At 50.3% G+C, this 23,688-nt stretch overlaps 1 protein-coding gene across 1 annotated transcript; it reads right to left on the bottom strand.

The window, feature by feature from the left end:
- Positions 1–237: 237 nt before the first annotated feature.
- On the bottom strand, positions 238–22,109 carry ZBTB2 (zinc finger and BTB domain containing 2). The gene is made up of 3 exons (XM_037520667.2): positions 22,077–22,109; positions 7,341–7,525; positions 238–1,713 (listed from the first exon to the last, which is right to left on the bottom strand). The coding sequence occupies exons 2-3, from the start codon at positions 7,511–7,513 to the stop codon at positions 342–344; spliced, it is 1,545 nt and encodes a 514-aa protein (XP_037376564.1). The 5' UTR covers positions 7,514–7,525; positions 22,077–22,109; the 3' UTR covers positions 238–341.
- Positions 22,110–23,688: the final 1,579 nt, after the last annotated feature.

Here is a 23,688-nt window from a genome sequence, read left to right as displayed (position 1 = left end):
GGGAAAGTCATAATTCTAGCTTCCCAAATTGCTTTCTAGTGGTTTGGTTTTGTTATAGACCCTTCATTTGCTCCAAGTATGCTTTTAAATAATCTAAAACGTCTCAAAAATGGATTTGAGTTTGTAAGTACTACTGACCATTATCTTTCCAATATCCCCTGAATCAAAGTAAATATGTTCCAGGTTTATAATGCACAAAGCCTTTATGGAGGGGGGGCGGGCGGGGCGGGCGGGGCGGGGACCTATTTGTATCATGCCATGGAGAACGCTAATTCTGCGCCGGGGAAGGGAGGGAAAATAGTCTTTGTAAAAATGACAGTTTTTAAAAAGAGAAGCGACGGTCAGTCTAACAACACGGTCTCCTGCTCCTTTTTGATGGACGCTAACACCGGGTGCTCGGGGTCCGTGACTTCCGAGTCCCCACTGCCCAGGAGGATGGAGCGCCCCTCGTCCAGGGCAAAAACGTCCGAGTTCTGGTTCTGGCAAGAGTGTTTGACCACCTCGTTGGGCGTGGAGAACGTCTTGTCGCACAGGTTGCATTTGTAGGGTTTGTTGGTCTGCACCAGCATGTTGTCCATCTGACTGCCCTCCTCGAACGTGCAGAGCTCCAGAGTCTGCTTGTCCACCATGGTGTAGGTGTCGATGCTCTGGTTGAGGCACACGTGCCGCGCGGCCTGGTTGGCCCTGCAGAAGCTCTTGTCGCAGGTGCTGCACTTGAAGGGCTTCCCGGTGTGGATGTACATGTGCTCCCGCCAGTGGCTCTTCTGGATGAACTTGCGCCCGCAGATGGTGCACTCGTACTTGCGCCGCTTGACCTCGCGCTCCTGGTCGGCCTGCTCCAGGTTGTCGATGTCCGCGATGTCGGAGGGCGGCGGCGTCTCCGAGTGCGGCTGGCCGTCGATGATGGGGGAGTCGGAGATGTGCTGCAGCTCGCTGTCGCTGATCATCCCCGCCTCAGGCACTTCCATGGCGTCCTTCCCCAGGTCAGCGGCGTTGCTGCAGAGGGACAGGGGGCCGCGGCTCTCTCCGGGCTGGCTGGCGGTGAAGGGCACCCCGGTGTGGATCTGCAGGTGCTCCCGCAGGCTGCTCCGCAGCGTGAAGCGCCGGCCGCACAGGTGGCAGGCGTAGTACTTGGGGAAGCTGCCATTCCTCTTCATGATGCTCGGCTTGACGTGAGCGATGGTGAGCGAGGCCGGCTGCTCATCGGAGGAAGAAGCTTCCAGATTGGTCTCCTCCCCAGGAGGAGGGGGAGGTACAGGGGTGGAGATGAGTTCTGGAGACAGGGAGGTCTGCAGGGGGTCGGAGGGTGTCAGGTGGGTCCGGTTCACCTGGGTCAGGTTGGAAGTCAGCTGCGACAGCTGCGCGGCCTCAGGCACCTGCTCCTGGCTCATCCGGGAGGGTGGCGGCCGGGGCTCTCGCCCCAGCTTCTCAGGTGCTGAAGCGATCTTGGTGGCTTGTCTCAGCTGATGGTCTGCAATCTGAATGCCGTACAAGGAAGATGCCAGTGGGAAAACTTGGTCGGGATGAGAAAAGGCTCCCTGGCTGGCCAGGCTGGCTTCCTGGATCAGAGGGTAGGCGTGCAGGAACTTGATCCCTTGTTCTAACCTGACGGGGTCAATCAGCTGAGGGGCCATCTTCCCAGTATACATCAAATGCAAGAGATAGCTGAAGATGTCCGGCTGTATGTCCGTGGGCTTCAAACGGACACACTCACTGAAAGAAACAAGCAGAAAGTCTGTTAAGTAAATGTCAGTCTGTGTCTCAAAGGATAAAACAAAAAGCCTGACGGGAAAAAACGGGCACTTTCAAAGCAAATGAGACAAGAACATGCCCCACTTCTTTCTGAACACTCGAGAGTTAGCTGGAGTCTAAGTAACTTCATTTTAATTCTATTGTATTAAGAATGGAGAGAAATACCACAAACAGATGTAAGGATAGTGAAGGAAAAAGTGTATGTTAAACAGATGTGATATCTTCACTTGCAGGCTCCTAAAGCAGTGCTCCCCCCAGTGATCTAGGTAAAATCGTCACACTCTACAGTACTGGTATATAGAACCCCGAGAGTTCCATATAAACATGGAAGTGGCCTGTGACCCAGTAACGACTGATTAAGAACTGCTGTCCCAGCACATTTTGAAGGCAAAAGTCTAGGATTCTGTACTGGTCCGGTGCCTTCCAGCGTTCAGCAGGAACTCGTTTAAGCGAAGTCAAACTGTCTGTTTAGAAAGTTTCCTCACGTGTAAGATGACAGGAGGGAGCTGGAGACTTGGGCCTAATAACAAGACAACAAAAGTGAAAGAAAAATAAACATAAATTTGCCAGAGTGACGGCTCGATCTCCAGCACCGAGGTGGAAGAGAGGGAAACATCGGGCGGACAGGGCAGAAAGCCATAGTCTGGCTCTGACGGAGTCGCGTCACTCCCCAGGACTACTAGACTGCAGTGAAAAGTGGCTCTGGGACAACCCAGCTTCACATCAGCTGTAATCATCACCACCACCGTCACTGTCATCACCCTCGCAATTCTCACTACCATCTTCGTCACCAGCACCATCACCCCTGAACCTGCAGCTGGGCTTTGTAGTTACTACCTCATATAACTGCCATCAATTCTCATTTTAAGGATAAGGAATTGAGGCTCAAAGGAATGAATACCTTGCTCGATATCACAGGGTTAGTAAGTAAGTGGTGGAAATGGGTTTTAATTTGCGTTAACAGCAAAGCCATGGCATCGCCATTTTCAGAGCATTAAAGGAATCCTGTGTGGCAGATAAGGCACATTTGATTATTACCATTTGACGTATATGGAAAACGAGACCCTCAAAAGTTAAGTGCTTTATCTGAGACACCTATCGCAGTTGTAGAATTATTTCTAACTTTTAAGCTCAAGCATTTGCATCATTTGAGAAATACCACTTTGATCAAGCAACGATAATGGTTTCTAACAACGCTTCCTAGACCATCAGTAGTAACAAATTCTAATGCGTGAGCAGAAACGAATGAGATAGATAACCACACTATGAGGCACAGGCTATCATCTGCTGTGAAAATGTCCTATAGGCAACGCATTTTCAACTTCAAAGACACCTTCCTTGAATGCCTTTAGAATTTATAATCACTTTTTACGAGACCAGTTACTATCACAACTCTTGTTGGCTACGTTAGCTGTTTATGTTATTAATATTTTCCAATATGCTAAAATCATAATAGTATATTCTTCCTTTTGAATTCAGTATTTTATTCTACTAAAAAGTGACCAATAGCAATTTGTGTCAGAACAGATTTGAATAATTATTATAGTTATCAATGTGTGTGTATTTCAAGATGAGTATATGCAAGTAATCATGTGAGAAATGTCTAACTACAAAGTTTGAAAGCCAAAGAAAATCTGCCGAGCACAAAAACAGCATCCCTTTAACAATATAAAGGGAAGAGTTTGTGACTATTAAAAAACAAAAAACAAAAAACAGATCCTTCATATCTCTATTTGGAGCCTTTTTATAGTCCTTTAAATTATTTAAATCTCTTTAAAGAGGACTGCAAATACAGGTGTTCTTTCCTTTAAGCACCAGAAGAGTGCCAGCAGCACTGGTGCAACCAGACAGATTTAGGTGCTCTGTGGCAGTTCAGTATTCAAAGTAAAGCTTCAGGGACCTTGTGTGGGGAGCAAGAGAGGAAGAACGTAAACAATCAACTCTGAAGTGAAAGCAGATCTAGAGGGCATCTTGCCAAGGCCAGGCAGAAGCCTCCTGAAACTGGGCCACCACAGGCCTTTAGAGATGGAAGTTACTCGCAGGAGAATGGGCGCTTGTGGCTCTGCCAGGATGGAAGGTTCCTCAAGGTTAGTGAGCCCCGGCGCCCACCCTGAAAGAAAAGGGAATGGAAGCACCTGAGCTGGGGCTGTGCCTTCTAGCGTCCATGAGCGTAACTACCAAGCAGGGCCCCTTGCCTTTAAAAAAGGCCGTTGTAAAGTTTTGAAATTTCCCATTGTAAGTTACTGTACACATTGAACACAGTCTCCCGCCTAGCGCCTGTGCTTGGGGGTGACTCACCAGTGAGCCTCTCGACATTCAAAGAGGAATGTGTAATCTCTGATGGCAAATAAGGGCTGGAGTTGGCCCCAGCCCACACTTCAGCCAGGGAGAATGGCCCCCAGGGGCTCTGCAGAGCTGGGGAGAAGCTGCTAGGGAGGGGAAGGCCAGAGTCCCTGGAGTTCACCACCAGTGCCCAGGGAGGCTTCCAGACTACGATTTATCTTGATTTATTTATTCTCATTTTTTTCTTCCGTAAAGCAGAAGTACATGTGCATACCTAACGTGCATGCACAGAAGAAAAAAAAAAAAACTTTTCCTTCTGTCACAATGCAGACCTCTTCATCTTGGGTGCCTTTGCTCCCAGGCAGCTAATCACCCAGCCTGCCTTGGGCCAGACTTTGGTCAATTCCAAGTCCTTTGGGAAGCACATCCCCTACAATAGAATCACATCTACATTCGTGATTGACATAAGACTTCTATGAAGAAAATACATTATTTAGTACAGCTGTCAGCCCTTTGTATATACTCTGACGGTTACTGACAATTAACATTTTTCCTTCATAGAATCTTAATATAAAACATGAAATATAATATAAACATAAAGTATAAATATATTTTATAACTCTTCTTCACTCCTTTTTAGTATTACTTCTAATATGCTAAATAACAGTATACCCTTAATATAAAAATTGGGCTAAAAGAACTTTGAAAATAGAGTTTTTAAATCTAGTATTCCCCCTGTCTGAAGGGTCTATGGTCTAAGACACCCCGTGGATGCCTGAAACTGAGCGGCAGGACCCAATCCTGCATCTATACTCTGCTTTTTCCTTAGTGCCTTCATATCTCTGGTGGTGTTTACTGTATCAATTAGGCACAGCAAGAGATCAACAACTAAAACCAAAATATGACAATTATAACACTCTGCTGTCCTAAAAGTTATGTGACTGTGGTTTCTCTCAAAATACCTTATTGGAGGGAATACGTTAGGACTGCAGCTGGCTCCAGGGAACCCACAGCCACAAAGCAAAACTCCAGACCCGAGGGACGGCTGTAGCTCAGCCAGTGTCGGAGGCTGCACTTGGCGAGGCCTGGCCCTTAGTAGCTTTACCTTTGACAGCTCCAAGTCTAAAACTGACCACTCAGAGTGCACATAAGACAGAGACACCTAGTGGAAGCTGCGGACATAAAACCAAGTACTGCCAACCTCTGGGCAGAGAGGCGGCAAAGGGCCATGAGGACAGGCACTGGCCGAGAGCACAGACCTGGGCTCGCCTAGCGCTGGCCTCAGTAAGTTGGGGATAGCCGCCCAGATGGCAGGTGCCACCTCTGGTGCAGCCACACGCTGTGGCTGAAGCCTGGGACTTCGACCTGCACAAATAGCCTGGTCCTGTTCGAAAGGTATTTTCTTACTGTACTTAAGTTTCTTGCATCCCATTAAAACTCATTACACTCTAGTCTTTTACTGCTCACAACTAAAGTCCTTCCCCTTCCAAGACAATTTCACTTGGTCACCCATTCTGCTCCCCACCCCAGCAAACATCTGCCAAGTGGCTGTTCTGTGCAGAGCTCTCAACCACACACTGCCATGGGCACCCCGCCTCTGCCCTCAAGAAACTTACAGGTCAGGAGGTGAGGTAAATCCACCACCACCAACAGGGAAATGGTGGAGTCTGCAAAATGGCATCAGTAACATGCTCCGAAATGTGAGCGAGGGAGAAACGGCTTTGGTCAGCGTGGTTCACTTGAATGGGGGATGGGCTGGGGAAGAGGTGAGGCAGGAGCCAGGCCTGAGGGAATGGGCAGAACACTGAAGGTTCTGGCTGGGGCAGGGACCTCCCAAAGGGGGTACAGTCAAGGGGAGGCTGGTAGGGGGTCAGGCTCTGAGCCTGCAAGCCTTGAAAGGGAGGAAAGCAAAGTTCTGCTGCTTCGGCACGCAGTGGGCGTCCCCAGGCTCCAGATCAAAGGGAGAAGCCAGTCTGGTAGGTTTTTGATCAAAGGGACACTACGATCACAGCGATGTTTAGGAATAGCAACCTGACAGTGATGTGGAAAATGTGATTAGGAAATGGAAGGGAATGAGGAGGATTCCAGTTGAAGATATTTTCAAGAAAATATGTTTTGGGGACTGACGGGGAGATCTGGAAGAGAGTTTTTAAGTATGGGTTACTTGAAGATTCAAAACAAACCAACCCCATGTCATAAGGCAGCCTGAAGGGCCTTTGGGGAAGATCTCATTCAGTTTTGACATGCCAAATGAGAGAAAAGGTGGCCACACAATTCTGGAAGTCCAGCAGGCAGCCTGGGGCTTTGGGAAACAGTTCTGGAGACTGAGAAAGACCAAGGTCCACGCTGAAAACGGCCGTCAGAGTGCAGGTAGGAAGAAGCTTGGCCAACCCAAGACCAAAACTCACCCAAACTCTCAGTAGGCACCGGTTTAGAGGGCAGAAAAACAAGGGCTTCCAGAGTGGTCAAACCACAGGTGACTTTGGAAGGAAGAAAACAGTGACAAGGGCTGCGGAGACAGGGACAGAAGAGCTGCGGTTGGGATCAAGAGGCGACCTTGGCAAGATTTCAGTAGAGCGATGGGGTGGAAACCACAGTGCCACCACGGAGAGGAAGAATGTGGGATGAGATGAGCACACACCAGGCCAGAGGTCACCCTCTGAAGAACTTTCTTAGTGAAATACCGGAGCAGCAGTACCGGAACTCCAGCAGACAGCTGTGTCAAAGAAGTGCTGCTGTTCTTAGATTTGGGGGAGGTGGTGAGAGTGTAACAGGAAAGAAGAGAATGAAAACTAACACGTGGGATCTGGGCTTCTCCTGGGACGCCAGGGGCCTTTTCTCCACAATGGGAGAAACAGGGAGGAAAAAATACAAGGAAAAATAGTGAGATTGAGACTTTTAAGAAAGTAAAGAAGGAAATTTGAATATATATCCTTTAAACTTCCAAACGTTCCTCCAAGCAGGAGGACAGGCTAACTCCTGAAAGTCTGGGAGAGACTCTGGGGACTGGGCTGGAGGGAGAGAAGGGGTCCAGGAGGTAGAGGGCGATCCTGCTGTGCAGGTGACACCCCGCCAGGTGGTCTGGAAGGAGGGGCTATTTGAGGCCAAAAGGTCCACGATTCTCAAACGTTACTGAAAGCAGGAGTCCCCAAGATGGGTCGGGGGCAGTGAGGTCACGAGAGGACACGGGAGCCCAGGAGCGTAGGGAGAGGCAGGGAGACGCAAGGTCTTGACAAGGGCAAAGAGCAGGGCCACGGAAGTGCAGCGTCTACAGTCATTCCATTATTATCAACCACGTTAGTTACCTGGTCTGATGGACAAACAACATCTTAAAGTAATTGGAGAATGAAGCAAGAACTGATTTGTGTGCCTTGAAGTACACATCGCCGATGGCAACCGTGCAGTCACACAGGAAACCAAACTCTCGCTGAGCGTTTAACTGTTGCAGGAGAATAAGTCCATGGTTGGCCAAATCCATTTTTTTAAAAATCTGCAAAGCAAACAATTTTTTTTTTAAGAAAAGTGATTCACAAATAACTATGTGTCCTTTATAGTCACCAACATACCGATCACAGCTAACATGTCAAGCACTGGTCAAAACGTGGTCTGAATGAGCTCACGAGGGCCTCACAGTGCCCCTCTGAAGTACCGTCTTTACGCCCATTTAACAGAGGACGAACTCTACGATGAACTGGGGACTCCATGATTTGCCCAAGTTGACGCAGATGGTGAGTGGAGGGGCCAGGAGATGAACTCGGTGGCCGGCCCTTAAGAGACCAAGTATTTTCGGATATAGTTCAGTCTTTTAGTTTAAGATTTGAAATGCAAATTCTAATGACCCATCAGAACTAGGCAGACCTTCCATGGATATAAATAAAGGTGGGTGGGGCCACTGCAAGGCAGAATGAAGATCTTACTGAATTGGGGTCATGCTGCCAGCTCCTGGTGGGGGCGGGGGGCGCAGTGCTTCTTCTAGGGACATGACCACTGATAATGCCCATTCTTCCCTGGATGCTTCAATCTCAGGGGCGAGGAAGCAGGATGGGGGATTCATCTTCCTCTTTTGGTGGTGGAAGAAGCAGGTTTTGAGAGGTGTAAGTAATTTGCCCCAGCCTTGCAGCTAAAAGCTAGGAGAGTAACTATTTAAATCTGAATGTTGCCACTCCAGACCCTAAGATCTTCATTCCTCACACTTCACCCCACCAAAACACTTAGTAGAATCTATTTATTGCCAGGAGCTGGCTCATCAAATCAAATGACTCCTTTCCATAATCAAACAACATTTATTAAAAAAGCCCACTACACACAGACAAGCTTTACATTTAACCGTTTATTCAGTGTTTTCTGAGTGATGCTTTCTCCCCAAGATTGGGCTCAAGGCAAGGATGTCCACTCTCACCATTCAACATAGTACTGGAAGTTCGAGCCGCGCAATAAAGCACGAAAGGAAATAAAAGGCATACAGAGAGGAAAGGAGGAATTAAAGTCGTCTCTATTTGCAGATAACATGATTGTGGCTTAGAAAAATCCCAAGGCATCTACAAAAACTCCTAAAATTAATAAGTGAGCCTGGCAACACCACGGACGACTATAACATAAACATGTAACAATCAACTATACTTCTACATACACTAGGCTTTAATTTGTGAACAATGACATTAGAAATAAGAACATAATCACTGAAAAAATGTAATACATGCAGAGGACTTGTACAAAATACGAAAACTATAAAATGTTGACAGGGGAAATCAAAGAAGATCTAAATAAGTGGAAAGACCGTCTGTAACTATGGTTAGAATGGCTCAACATAGAAAAAAGTCAGTCCCCCCCCCCACACACACTTGAAACATGGGTGTGGCATAATTCTTATAAAAATTCTAGTGAGATTTTGCTTGTAAATGTAGACAAGAACATTCTAAAATCTATATACAAAGGAAATGGTAGAGCTAACACAATTTTTAAAAATAATCATCAAGTGGGAAGAATCTGTCTGATTTCGAGGCATTCTATCAACTGCAGTTCTCCAGACCGTGCAGGGCTGGAGAAGGAGATACACACAGACCAAGAGGATAGAACGGAGAGCCCAGAAGTAGACACTCCTGGATACGCACGCCTGAGTGCTGACAGAGACACAAAGCAATTCCATGCACGAAGAATAATCTTTCCAACAACTGATACTGCATCAACTGAACTTCCACCAGCCAAAAAAAGGGGCCTTTACCTAAGTCTCATTTTGCATACGACTGACAAGATGGATCACAAACTAAAATGTCAAACACAAAAACTTTTAGAGAAAAATGGGAGGCAGTCTTAGGAATCTAGGGCTAAAGGGGTTTTTATACTTGGCATAAAAGTGTAATCCATAAAAGGAGAACTTGTTAAATTGGACTTGATCAAAATTAAAAGCTTCTGCAAAAGATTCTGTTAGCAAATGAAAAGTCAAGCTAAAGACTAGAATAGAATATTTGAAACTTTTGCAAACTAGTCCTTTGGTAAAGAGCTAGTAAGTATCTAGAATACACAATTCTCAAAACTTAATAATCCAATTAGAAAATGGGCAAAAAAAAAAAAAATAGAAGAGACATTTCACCAACGAGGATACACAGATAGTAAACGCATGAAAAGATGGTCAACATCGTGAGAAATTAGAGAAGAGCAAATTGAAACCATAATGAGTCCACGACATTCCCATCAGGGCAGAGAAAACAGAAACCACCACACCCATGGCCAGCACCACTGGCTCATCCCAGTGGCTGGTGGGAACGGAAAGAGGCAGAGCCAATTTAGAGAAACAGCAGCTTTTTATTTGTTTTTTTAATTTTTTTGCAGAAGAACTGGGGTGTAGGCCAGAGGTGTGTGTGTATTTGGGGGGAGAGAGGATGCACCAGATACAGAGTGGGGAGCAGAACAGGTGGATTTACTGAAGTACAGGGGAGCAGTAGGTGAGACAGGAGAGGTCTGCTGCGCCATATGTGGGTCAGCTCCCTGGCTGGGGATCGACTTAGGGCTGAGACTTAAGCTCTAGGCCGCCAGGGAGGCCCAGAAACAACAGTTCCTTAAAAAACTAAATATGCAACTACCATGATTACCTACCTAGCAATCGTACTCATGGACATTTACCCCAGAGTTGATAACCTCTGTTCACACAAGACCTTACATGAATATTCAGCGATTTTAATTTTAACAGTCAAAAAGTAGGAACAGCCCAGATGTCCTGCCTTACTGAATAGTTAACACAGAAAACTACTCAGTCATGAGCCACTGACATAAGCAACAATGAGGGTGAATTAAGCTGAATGAAAAGTCAATCCCCCAACTGTTATATGCTGTACATATGAGCCCATTTACAGAACATTCTTGAAAACGACAGGAATGGCAAACAGATAAGTGGGAGAGCAGAGGGTGGGGGGTTGGCTGTAGGAGGCAGGAGGGATCCTGATGGTGACAGAGTACTATGGGGTTGTAAGCTGCTGCTTTAACAGCAAACGGGGGGAAGAATGTGTGGGGTTTCCCTGCATTATTTTTTTGCAACTGCGCGTGAATCTACAGTAACCTCAAAATAAAGTATATTTTTAAAGCCTATCAAACATACTTGATAAGTCAAAATTTAAAAGAATGAATGTCTGCTGCTCAACTTCAGGATCAGGGAAGCTACTGTGGAGAAAGCTTATCATGGATAAGCTGTAAAAAGGCAAGCCCAGATCCGTGGCCCTCTTTCTTAGCTGGCGCCGAGTTCCCCACTCTCCTTCCTGTTCTAGGGATGATCTGGCAGGTTCGGATATTACCGAGTGGGATCTAAAGTTAATGAACGAAATGGAATAATACTTTAAAGAGACTGATCAGGTAGGTCATAAAGTAAAAATCCAGGATGCCAAGTTCGCAGTAATTTGGATATGAAAATCACATTGTTGTCTCGTTAAACAGGAACCTTGATGGCACAGTCAGCAACTTCGTTCTCCACGGTTTTTGTATACGTTAGAGAAGGCGAAAGCACTACCCATAGGAAGGGGCGACAGACAGAAGAGGCCTGGGGTTCCTGAGGGAAGTCAGAGGTGCTGTCAGGTGGCCAAGTCACTAGGATTACACGGAAACATCACTGGAACCAGTCCTTCCCCTGGTCAGAACTTTAGAAGCCTGTCTTCAAGGGTGTTCTGAGACCTGCCTGAGGATTTCCTTCTCTGTTGAACCCTCCTGCTTTTCTTTGTATACAAAAAGTATACTTTCCCCAAGAGCAAAGCGCGACAGCTGCTTCTCCATGTGCCGATTCTGAAAATGATCACCTGCTTGTCGGGGCACCTTTGGGTGTCACTGCCGTAGAAGCAGCTTCGATCGCACTGATATGTTACTATCTATTCCTCTGTGGTCATGATGAGAGGTCAAAGTCAGGTGCCTCGCCCAGAGTGATAGAACAGGTAGAAGCAAGAAGTGGGGTTGGAACTGGAGTCCCTTTGATTTGTTAAAATGCACTACCTGCAGCTGCGTGTCAGAATTAACACGAAACCTTATTTTTATTGTTGCTTATAAGTAGGTAGGCTTGTTGGCAGAGACCCACGTTACAGACGCACACAACGTGAGCGCTGTCCAGCTGCAGGCAAAATGGAGTTAGTCGGGCTTTTCCTGCCTCCTGCTGCTAGCCTCGGAGGCCACCACCCCAGTCTTCCTTGCCTCCCAGGTTTCGTGGCGCACACATAACATGTTACTGCAAAGTGCGCGGGGGCTCGAGCACCGGGCACATGAACCCGTGATTTCGGACTCCCAGGGGGAGGAGTGTGAGCGAGGGGCCTGCGCGGCTATAGAACAGGGCCCTCGGGCAGAGACTGGGAGCAAGAGGAGAAAAGTCAGAGAGAAGCTGGAGAGCCAGCGCAGAGATGGAGGGGGCTGGGAGACCGGGCTGTGGCCAGCCTCCCAGCCTCCCAGCCTCCCAGCCTCCCTGACTCCCTCCCTGCATCTGGTCCCCGGTTTCAGCATTAAAGGCCTGTCAAATCCATCGAGGGCTCCAAGATGCCTTCCCATCAGCCCAAATGAACAATGAGCCTGCCCGGTCTGGGTGGTGGTACAATGCCACCCACCCCACCATCTTCCCAGAATCTGGCCAATGCTGAGTATCATCACTTTTTAAAGAATCTTTGCCAGTGTCATTTTTAAATTTTCTATGGATTTAATGATAAACTGAAGTATATTTTAATGTCTACGGGTCATTTATATTTCCTCTTGTATCTCCTCAAGAGCTAGGCTATCTGCTTTTTATTGATTTGTAAAGCCCTTCATGTATAAGGAGGACCCCTTTGTCATATATTGCTAATATTTTTCTTAGTCCCTTGAGTTTGTTTTAGAGAGACTTCTGATGTATATATACACTGTTTTATGTTTTAATGTCATCTAATTGATCAGTATCCTAAGGAGGATTTTGAGTTTTACATTAATATTTGTATCACCTCCCTTCTTAGAGCAAAATGGATGGCTCCCTCTCCTTCCACATAAGTATTTTTTTTCAGACCAGGGAATGAAGAAGCCAAGATTAAATTATAAAATGTTTCTTTTAAGGGGGTCGATTTATTTTAGGATAGTAATTCAGGACCACTTAGATTAGGAAACAGACCGAGCACCTCTTTCAAGCAGGTGCTCTCAGACAGGCGGTCTCAGGGCAGTGAAAACACCCAAGGCAAGCCAGAAGTCCCAAGAGCAAGAGCTTTATGTTCAGAATTCACACAGGGGAGGAAGTCCCCACACAGATCAAAACAAAACAAAACAGAACAAAACACATTTTAGAGACTACAAACCTTTCCTAGGGAGGAAAATATAAGCACTCATCCTGCCCCCCTTACATATGTGAATGAGCGTGACAAAATGGGGTGAGAGAGGGTGGATTCTACCTAGAGTCCCTGAAGCTCCCACCCCACTGCTGCCCAGATTCTCCAAATCTCCCTTCCTCCTCACAGCCCCTTGTAATCATTTCCATGAGGCTGTGCTTGCACAGGAAGGCTGCGTGGGCCGAGGATGCAGCATCTTCACAGGCTGGCACTGCACCAGGCTCCCCCCCACCCTCGTGCAAATGGATGCCTGCTCTTCCCGCCTCCACCAAGTGCTCCTGGACTGACCACACTGGCTCTGGCCAACCTGCCCTGAAGTGGCTCCCCAAGGTCACGAGGACCTCTGCTGCCCAGCTCCGCAGACTAGTAGCTTTCTTGACCTCTCTGCGGCCCCTACTACCCTTCCTTCCTCCCACTCCATAAATACTCTGTCCCTGGCTGCCAGGCCGCTATGCTCTGGTTTTTGTCTCACCTCTGACTATTCTATTTTAATCTCCATCCAGGACGCCTCTCTTGCTGATGCTCCTGGGCCTCTGGTCATTCTGCAGGCTCTTTGGTGATCTGATCCACTTTACCTGGATGTCCCCTAGGAACCCTAAATCCCATCTAGGCAGACGACGCAGATCCTTCCCTGCCCCAAATCCCCATGTCCCCAAAAGGACAGTAAAGGTCATAGACCTAGTTCAGAGCACGGTGTCCTCCTCCAATTCTGTGAACAAGCCAAGAATCTCAACCTCCTCTCGGGCCTCTGCTCTTCTCATTTCTCACATCAGTCGGTCTCCACGACCCACCCATTTAAGCTCTACCCAGTGCCGCAGCTTGGTGCCACTCCCCACAGATCTCTCCATTGCCAGCCCTGATCTTTCCAAAGGGCAAACCTGACGTTATTGTGCTGTTTAACACCTTCCTGTGATTCCCCAGTGCCTTTAGGAGGAAACCCAAGTTTCTCGGCGCAGCTAACTCATTCCTGCACGACCCTCTGGCTCCCCCAGCACCAGTGCTTTCCTGCTAATCTAAATGAATGGTTTGCAGACTCGAATTTCACAGACTGAAAACTGATCAACCAAGTTTGAAACTGGGGGCCCAAAAAGTGCAGCTCCCTCTTTGCAAGAAAAGACAAGATATTCACATACTTAGTAGGTCTGGGAGTGGGGGGTTAAATATAAATAGACAGAAAGGACAGCATGTCAGAATATCCTTCTAAAGGAAGGACAGTGGCATTTATATTTACTATATGGAAAAGAAACATTTTAATGAAAAAAAAAAAACAACGAAATTTTACTCTATGACAAAGTTGTGCCTAGTTGTTTTCTTGATATAAGATGATCTCTGTGATGTGACTGATCAAGTGCCCAACGTGTTCTGTGAGTATATTCACGATAATGGAGATAATGTGTTCTTTCACTCACTGGGTAAGATGAAGAGGAGCAGCTCTCTTGGCCGGGAAGGTCTTCTAGGGCCCGGCCTAGCTCGGGCGCTACACAGTTTACAAACTCACCACTCAGGCGCAATGCAGAGCACCTGTTCAAACAGAGGGCCTGAGAACCTCGACCTTGTACCTCTGAACATGCCACTTTCTGAGGGATCCACCACTTTCCCTGCCCCTCCAATTCTACTTGTCCTCCATAAATTATCCCTGGCCCAAGATGAGATTTTCTTGCATCTGGCTCACCTGTGAGCATGCTACTTTACACACGTCTGCCTGATGCTCTGGGAAAGCAGTTCCGCTCTGACTTCGTCATTCCTTTACCCCAGGTGCCTGGCACGGTGCCTGCTGTCCAACATTTGTTAACTAAATTAATAACTGTGTCTGGAGAGGAGAAGGGTGTGGTGTTCTAGTCATGGCCTGGTGCCTGACTAACCGGCCGATTTAGGATGAAAGCTCAATTTGTTTCTCCTAGATTAACCTTAAAAAATCCTCATCAATTTAATGTACATTACATTTTGGAAGGATTTTTCTGATTTGAAAATACTCCTTTGTGTTTCTTCATGTCAATAATTGAGTTTTGAATAGCTTTCTAGTTTACAATCGCCTTTCACACCTATCTTAATCCTTCACAATTCCGTCATGTATTGTTTTCTATTATAATTAATAACCATAGCATTAATAATACATGACCACTTGCTATGTGCCGGGGGTCAGTGATCCTCGTTCCAGAGGAAATTTAGATTAAGAGAAGCGTGTCCACACGTAGGGCCAGTTCCTAAGCAGCAGCGGCCAAAGCTCTGTAAGGCGCCCAGCACAGGGGACAGATGCAGTGCTCTGCGGGAAAGGCAGCTTTGGAGGGTGCGATCACTGATTTATAATCACTAACTCTGGATAACAATGTCAAAGAAACACAGAAAGAACTATGAGGCCATAAAACTGGGATCTACTTTGGGCTAGGGAGTCTGGGAGGGCTTTGGTGGAGAAATGCCAGTTGAGCAAATATTTGGGAAGGAGAAGAATTAACTTGGGTTCCTTTAGGTAGAGCAATTAGCATCGGCAAAGGTCCTAAGATAGGAGGAGCAAGAGTGGCCAGGCAATGTGGCTGAAGGGCAGTCTTTAGTGAGGCGTCTTTAGGGACGGGCTGGCGGGGACTGAAGACTCAGGGCTTGTCGAGAATCTTGCTCTGTATCTTAAAAGCAATGGGAAGTCCCCAAAGGGGATTTTAAGCTGAGAGACAGGATCAGATGTCTACAATGTAAAGAGCACTCTGATCAGATTTGCGTGTGAGATGCTGCAAGTGCAGAATTTGCCCGGTTGTGGGGGCAGGTGGTGGTAAAGAGGTGGGTGAGGGAGAGATGACTGGTGGTCTAGGAGAGATGACTTGGCTGGGAGTGGTGGTGAAGCAGGCAGGAGAGGCACAGGGTGTGAAGGATAAAAGATAAAAAAAAAAAAAAAAAAAACTGGCTGGTGGAATTAGATGGAGGAAGGAGTGTCCAAGATAATGCTGGATTTCTAACTTGTATAACTGATAGGTCATGGGGCTCTCCACCAGAAGGGAATGTAAGTAAAATTCCAGCTTTGTGCGGAAGCTCGTGAGGTTAAGTGCAGACACGAGATGCTCTTAAGACGCAGCTGGAGATGTGGCTTGTATGTGGCTTATGTTGGTCTGGCACTCGGGAGGCTTGATTGTGATTTATGATGGAGACCTCAGAAAAGTCAGCTGTAGGTGATGCAAAAGCCTTGCCCTTAAACCACTGTACAGAGGTTAGCACTGTAAATTTCATGCTCCTTCCACTACACCGCCTTGCTCTCTAGATCATTCCTGAGAGTTCTTATCAATCCTCGTCAACAGATGGTCAATGAGCAGACCTGAAACTGAAGACCCATATGAAATCCTCAACCACTTCACACCGTAAATGGAACTAAACCAAAAACCTTAAATGAAAAAAAAAAAATCTGCCTTTCCTAAATCAGAATAGTGAGCAGAGAGGAACTGAAGAAAAGGAGTGATGGGGGTTGGGAGGCAATTTTTATAGTGGATTTTCATAAAATCCCTTCACTTTGTACCTATATATGCACAAGTTGTCCCCCCCGGGGGGCGCAAGGCAGCTTCAGGAACTGAAGCCATGCTGACACAAGTATAAGACACTTTCTAAAACCAAATATAAATGAAGGTTTACATTATTTAATATCTACCCGTTTCCCACCCTGCTAAGGGACACCACCCCTATAGAGGTCAAGTGCTCTCGCTGCCATCACATAGCACAGAGGGGGGACTGCTCCTTGGGGAAGTCACTCACCTTCAGGGAGAGTGCGGCTGATTGGGACAAGCACAGTCACTTTTTATTTTGACAACTCAAGTTACTCCTTCACTTTCAGTGTAAGACAGGACACAAAACAGTGTCTGGGAATTGCTGACTCACTTTTTAAAGATAACAGCTCTTCTAAGATACTAAATACCACTTAGACCACCCATTTCAAGGGCACTAAAAGGGTCCTCTGCAGTCCTTGATTTTATTTAAGTGAGGCATAAATGAATACTGTAATGCACAGAACACATCAGCAACAGAAAAAGCACTACCCACAAGTAAGACTGATGCTTTTAAGTAGTTTAGACCACTTACCAGAATGAAAAACCTACTTTTTCAATTAGTATTATTAATAATTAATATTTGAGGGCCCATAAAATAAACTTGAATGAGAGGGTTATCTGAATTTTAATACTTTTAAACTGTACGGCACAGCTAGGAAATGCATCTTCTTTGGGCATGGTGGCAGACTGGTGTATTTTAACATTTTTACAGACATCGCTCTTCTACAGTAATTAGAAAGGGGGGACAGATGAAGCCACCTTGACTTACTTTTGATTTTGTAAAGCACTGCATTTGTAAGAGATTTGTCTTCTCAATTATATCCTGCCTGAGCTAACATTACAATTAGTTTTTAATTTTGAATGTGAGTTGAGTTTAGAAGGCAGCAGATCAGGGACAGTTCAGGTGTCAGGGTGAAGCAGGGGAGAGATTTATGGCTAATAAAGAGTTGATATTAAAGTGATAACGCTAAAGGCACTATGTTAGAATCAACTTTAAGGAAGCCTACAAATGACCACACGGCGAATTTTAAAACCTAATCCAATTTGCTTCTAATAACAGAGCACCTTCCTTTTTTATATGTTGCATGATTAGTAAAATCAATCTTTAGGAACTATAATCACCTACAGGTATGGCTCAGCATAAGCCAGAGGGGGGCTCCAAATGTGTTTTAACTCAAAGTCTTAACTGAATATTTCAATATTTTTAGGGCAAGGGTTCTCAAATGTTTTGGTATCAGGATCCCCTCACTCTTTAAAACTATCTTTAAATTGAGGACACCAACAAACATCTGTTGATATGGACTATAACCACTGCTATTTACCATATTACAAATAAGAACGGAGAAACTTAAAAAATATTTATTGATTCAAAACAATAAACCCATTGCATGGTAATACATTTTTATGAAAAAATGAGACTTTCCAAAACAAATGAAGTGGAACCTTTTTATATTTTTACAAATCTCTTCAACAGAAGATAAAGGGATTCTGCATTTACTCTGTTGTGATGCCTGTTTTGGTTGAGTATTGAAGAAAATCCAGCCTCACTGAGTTTGAGTAGGAACAAGAAATATTTTAATAGCCTTTTCAGGTAATAGTGGATAGTCTTTTGATACTACACCAAAACATGACAAATGGTATCTTCTTAAAAGTGTGACCTAAAAATACACCAACCTACTCTATTACACCTCTATCTTTCACTTTTATTTTTAAAGATTTTATTTTTTATTTTTATTTTTTATTATGCATACAAGAACCAGGGTGTAGGCCAGAGATGCGGAGTGGGGGGTGGGGGGGGGTGAGGGTGGTGTGTTTATGTGTGTGTGTGAAAGGATTCACCAGAGACAGTCTGGGAAGAACAAGTGGATTTTACTGAAAAACACTGCTAAGGGGACCAGCCAGTGAGACAGGAGAGGTCTGTTGCTCCATGTGGTTCAGTTCCCTGGTAGGGGATTGAATTCATGTTGCAGTGGCTGCTGATAGCTTGATAGTGCTGAGATTAAGCCCTGTGCCACCAAGGAGGCCCCTCTATCTTTCACTTTTTTTTTTTTTTTTAAGATTTATTTATGAATACAAGAGCCGCAGTACAGGCCAGAGATGCGGGGTACAGGCCAGAGATGCGGGGGTGGGGGGGTGAGAGGATCCACCAGAGACAGAGTGGGGAACAGAAAAGGCAGACTGACTGAAATGCACTGCTGAGGGGAGCAGCGGGTTAGACAGGAGAGGTCTGCCTTGCCATGTAGGTTTCTCCCTGGGATTGAACTCGTGCTGCAGAGGCTGTGGATTGCTTCATAGTGCGGCGCTTAACCCCTTGCGCCACCAGGGAGGCCCTATCTTTCACTTTGAGTGCATCTGTTTTACCCAAGTCTGGTTTTTACTCCCCCCAACGCCCCCTCCCAACAGTAGAAAAAGGCCAACAGTGTCTTAGCATTATCAGGAAAATAATTGACCTAAGAGAACCCTGCTAGGGTGCTGGGGGCTCACAGGCCTGTAGACCTGTATACCTCAGGCGGCCAAGCCCTGCTCAGAATTCCTTGGGAAATCTAGATGACCACGCGGGGCATAGAATACATGTCCCCCACCCCCCAAAACTCTTTCCAGACTATTTTGAGGTTTATCATTGCTTGGTACAGAATGTAGGGGTGTGTTACCACACACACCCCTAAACTGTACACACCCTTAAACTGTACATAAATTGTTTGATAAGCACTTAACTTGATACATAAAAGTGTTTTACTAAATCTCACACAGCACTTTCTAAAAGTGAAAGTCACATGATTCTGGCCTCATAGAATTGGACTGGGGATCACGGGTGTTTGCGCATAAATACCTCTAAGTTGCCCTCTATACCATAACAAAAAATCCTAAATGTCTTGGATTGCCAATTACTGGTAAGTGTTCTGTGGCTACTGACTCCAGCTCTGGCATACCAGCATGGTAAAGCATGGGATCTTAGTGACTATCGAGCCAAAGCATTAGTTATTTAGGTTTAACTAGCTAATGAAAAAGATAACCTCCTTGTGTTTAAAAAAAGGTTTCAAATGTTTCTGATCTAATTCTTAGAATATTTGGGATTCAATTCCCTTTTGGGTTTTCAGGGTCATGTCTGGAGAAACAAAGATCCTAAGTAGGAAAAGTGACAGGTTTTGAAATTTATAATTAGGTCCCCAGCAGTCTCTTCCTTCATTGGGCTACCAGGAGCCTTCTTGTGTCCAGTGTTTCAAGTTATTTGAGGGAAGATGAGTGGGTCTAGGGATGAAGCACCCAGAAATAGGTTGAGAGAGGTCACAAGAGAGACCGTGGGTGCAAAGAGGCTGACCCCCAATCTGCCTGAGGTGTGTCCTTTGCTCTCTAGCTCTGCTTCAGAAACTGTCATCTTGGGGACGTGTAGTATCCTAAGGTGCATCTTCTTAGTGGGATGGGGCACCTTTTATATCACGAGAGTAAAGACTTCGGAGGACAGTGCCAAGTTCACAGTCATCTTTACGATTAAAAAAACACTGCGGCTGCTTTTATTCCTTGACCTGAGCGCATGCCTAGTATTTATTCCCTGCCGTTGGAGTATTTTGGAAGAGGTTACCATCTACTTGAGGAGAAGCTTGACAACTGTCAAGTCAAGCAGTGGCCTGTACCACAAAGTTTCAGGGGCGCCTTAATTGCCACTCTTAAAAATGCTCCCTGGCCACGGGAGCATTTAATACCCCCCACAGGTTGCAACAACAGGTCGCTTCTTGGGTCAGAAATAAACCTGCCCGGACCATAAACTTACTAAGTGGGAAATGCCCAGCTGAGGACATGTGCCGTCAGCGGTAAGCTGTCTTCCTAAGAACGACCTTTCCAGTTTGCCAACACCCTGGAAATAGGTCAAGGTTACTTAGAATACAAAGCAAAATTTACTTTATGAATTTTGGTGGGTGATGTCAGAAGGGGGGATGTGAAATGTCTTCGTCTGACTTCCTGTCAAAGCCTTAGATCTCAGACTAAAACGGACACGGGCTGCGGCTCTCCGCTGGGGTCGGCCCCCGCCCCCCACCCAGCCCGGGGGGCCCGGGGAGCCCCGGCGCCGGCGGGCGGGCGTCCCGCGGAGTCGGCGCCCCCGACCTCCCTCGAGTTGCCTTTTGCTGAAACAACAGCCCCTGAGAACGAGCTCGCGCGCTAAACGCGCCCATTGTGAGGCGCGGAGCGGCGACGCCGCCGGGGCGGGGGCGGGGGCTGCTCCCCGGGGCCCGGCGAGCCCAGCAGCTGCAGCTCGCGCGGTCGCGGCGCGGCACCGCGGCCCCGTCCTCCCGCCGCCCCGCCCGGGCCTCTCCTCATCGCCACCCCTTTTCCTCACGGCCGGGCCGAGCGCCGAAAGCCTCGGCCCCCGGGGCTGGGGGCCGCCAGCGCCCCTGCGGCGGGCTCCACGGTGACGGGCCCGGGCTCGCCGCCCCCGCCGGGTGTGGGGGCCGCGCCCCGAGAGCGAGGCCCCGCCGCGGGCCCCACGCCCGGCGGCTGCGAGGCCGCCTGAAACCGCAGGCCGGGCCGGCCGCGCCCGGCGGAGGCGCAGCTCGGCGGGGGCGGAAGCGCGGGCCGCGGGCTCGGCGCCCTCAGCCGCAGCTGCAGCCGCCGCAGGCCCGGCCCGCGGGGAGCGCCCAACGGCCGCGCCGCCCCGCCCCGCCCCGCCCCAGGGGGCGGGGGCGCGGCAGGGGGCGGGGCCGGGCCGCGGGGGGGCCGCGGGGCGCCGGGGGCCCCCGCCGCCAGGGCCGGCCCCGCCCCCACCCCACCCCCAGGGGCCGCGGGGAGGGGGGCGACGCTCCCGGGCTCGCCGCCGCCTCAGCCCCGCGCGCGCCCGCCCTCAGCCCCGCGGAGGCCGCGGCCGGCCGACGCCTACGCGGCGTGCTCCGCCCGGGCGGGCGCCACAGCCCCGGCGCCGGGGGCGGGGGCGCCGGGCGGGAGCGGGAAGAGCGCGCGCGAGAGCCGAGACAGCGCGAGACCCGCGGCGGCCGGAAGCGCGCGTGCGCGCCCCCGCCCGCGAGCGGGAGGCGGAGCCGCAGCCGTCGCGGCAGCAGCTGTGGGAGCCGCTGCAGCTGGGAGAAGCGCCAGAGAGGCCGGGCCTGCTCCGGTCGGACCGGATCCCTCCCCTCCCCCGCGCCCCTCCCCCGCCCACTTCCGCAGCCCGCGGCCTGGCCGCCGAGGAGCAGCGGCGGCAGCAGCAGGAGGCGGCGCGGCGCCGAGGATACGCACCTGACGGGCCCGCCGCGCGGGGCTCCAGCGCGGGACGCTCGCCGGCCGCCGCCGCCCGGGACGCCCTCCGCGGTGGCGGCGGGAAGGGAGGGACCGGCGACGGGAACGGAACGCGAGTCGCCCCCCTCCCCTTCCTCCCTCCCTCCCCCGCCCGCCGCCCGCCCTCTCGGCTTCCGTCCCCTCCCCCTCCCGCAAAGCCCCGGATGGAGCCGCCGCGCCGCCGCCGCCGCCCGGCTCCGGGCGGGTTTTGTCAGGCGGCCAGCGGCGCCCCGGCCCGCGCCCCGCCGCCGCCCCCCGCGGCCCCGCCGCCCGGCCCGCCGCCGGCCTGGCCGGAGCCCCGGCGCCGCGTCCTCTTTGTTGCCTCCGTCGCGGCCCGAACGGTTCGCGGCGCGGCCCCCGCCCCCTCGGCGGCGCGGCCGGGCCGGGCCGGGCCGGGCCGGGCCGGGCCGGGGGCGGCACGTGGGCCCCGCGCGGGCGCCGCGCTTACCTGCGGCGGGCGGAGGCGGAGGCGGAGGCGGGCGCTGGCCGAGCCGCCCCGCCGCGCCGGCCGTGCTGCTGCTGCTCGCCGGTCGGTGTCTCGGCGCGGCGCGGCGGCGGCGGCGGGGCTTTTCCTGTCCGGTTACGTTAAGGTCACATGACCGGGAGCGGCGCGACTCGTGCAGCGGCTGAGCGGCTCCCGCCGGGGAGAGGCGGCGAGGAGGCGGCGAGCGCCCGCGCCCCCCCGCGCCGCCCGCCCGCGCCGCCCCCGCCGCCGCCCGCGCGCCGCCGCCGCCGCCGCCCCGCCCCGCCCCGCCGGCGCCGCCCGGGCAACTTCGCGCCACGTGCCGCGGGGAAACTTCCCGGCCCGGCCCGGCCGCCCCGGGCGGCCCCGGGCCCCGGCGCCCGTCCAGGCCCGCGCGCTGCAGGGGCGGCCGCGCCTCCGGCTTCGCGCCCCGGATCCCCGGGCGGCCCGGGCCCCCCGCGAGCCCGGCCCGGAGGCTCCCGGGACCGGCCGGCGCCCTCGGGCTCGCCCTCGCCGGCTTAAAGTTCACCTTTTCCCCTTGGCTGGTGCCCGGGGTTTGTTTTTATCCCTGGCGTAGCCCCCAGCCCTGCGGGGTGCGCTTCGTGTTTTGTTCTGTGGTCCCCATTTTGCATATGTCGGGCTTGGGAGCTCGGGGCGAGGGGACGGCCTCGGCAGGGGCCGGCGGGCTCCGGGGCCGCTGCTCCCGCGGGTGGGGGGTCCCCGCGCGGCTGCCTCGACGCGGAGCCTGGCGCCCCGTTCAGGTTACTTGAGCGCTTGCTCCTCAGGCATCATGCAAAGTGGCCCCCCCAAAATGAGTTCGCTTTCCTCCTCCAGCTGTCCCCGGGCCGCGGCTGACGAGTGCCCTCCTCGAAGACCAAGTGGGCAGCCGTGTAGCTTGGGCGGCCCGAGAGCGAGTAGCAGGTTGAGCACGTACCTGCCTTGCGAGTTCCCCTCCTGGGATCAGGTGGACGCGGGGCGCGATGGCTGCTGCCGCCGCGGACCCGCATCCCGACCGCACGCGCGGCCCCAGGACGCCGGGCCGGCCCTCAGGTGGCTCCAGGCGCTCACAGCTGCTCAGAGAACCGCGGTGGCTCTGGCTGGGCGGTCAGCGCTAGAGATCTTCGAGTTCTTCGTTCTGTTAGACTTTGAGCTTTTAGGTTTTCTGTGGGACGGGCTGTCACGGAGGCGAACCGGGGGGAAAAGCGGGCAAAACGAACGAGCGCTTTTATGGACGCCATCGGGCTGAGGCTTCCCCTGGGTCTCGAGTCGTTGGCCCTCCGTCCAGGCCAGTTGGCGGAATCATTGCTTTAAGCCAGTGAACAGTTTTCTAGTGTTGCCTCTATGTGGCTGCCTGGAAGTAGACCCAGAAGTTATTCATGAAACAACTCCATGGATGAGAAAGCGCTTTCGAGAGCACCCTGGTCTCCAAGAGCTGTTGGTGGCTCTTGAATTTAGAACCAGGTTGCTTTGCTGCTCATTCTCTCACGCCACAGGCACACGCGCCTGCAACTGTGTTTTTAGTCACCGTCGGGTAATAACATACAAACTAACTTGAATAGTGCTGACATGGAAACATTTCGGTGGGCACATAGGCAAA

This window comes from Talpa occidentalis, unplaced genomic scaffold (assembly GCF_014898055.3).
Source record: "Talpa occidentalis isolate TD23 unplaced genomic scaffold, MPIMG_talOcc4v2.1 talOcc4.2, whole genome shotgun sequence".
Taxonomy (NCBI): domain Eukaryota; kingdom Metazoa; phylum Chordata; class Mammalia; order Eulipotyphla; family Talpidae; genus Talpa; species Talpa occidentalis.
The sequence above is the reverse complement of the archived record's forward strand: the minus strand, read 5'-3'. Positions and strand labels throughout refer to the sequence as shown.

What these genes read in the sequence shown, in the direction of transcription:
- ZBTB2 (XM_037520667.2), bottom strand. Translation starts at nt 7,513, where the DNA reads ATGGATTTGGCCAACCATGGACTTATTCTCCTGCAACAGTTAAACGCT. An exon ending in TTGTTTGTCCATCAGACCAG is followed by an intron (nt 1,714 to 7,340) that starts GTAACTAACGTG and finishes TGTTTCTTTCAG; the next exon opens with TGAGTGTGTCCGTTTGAAGC.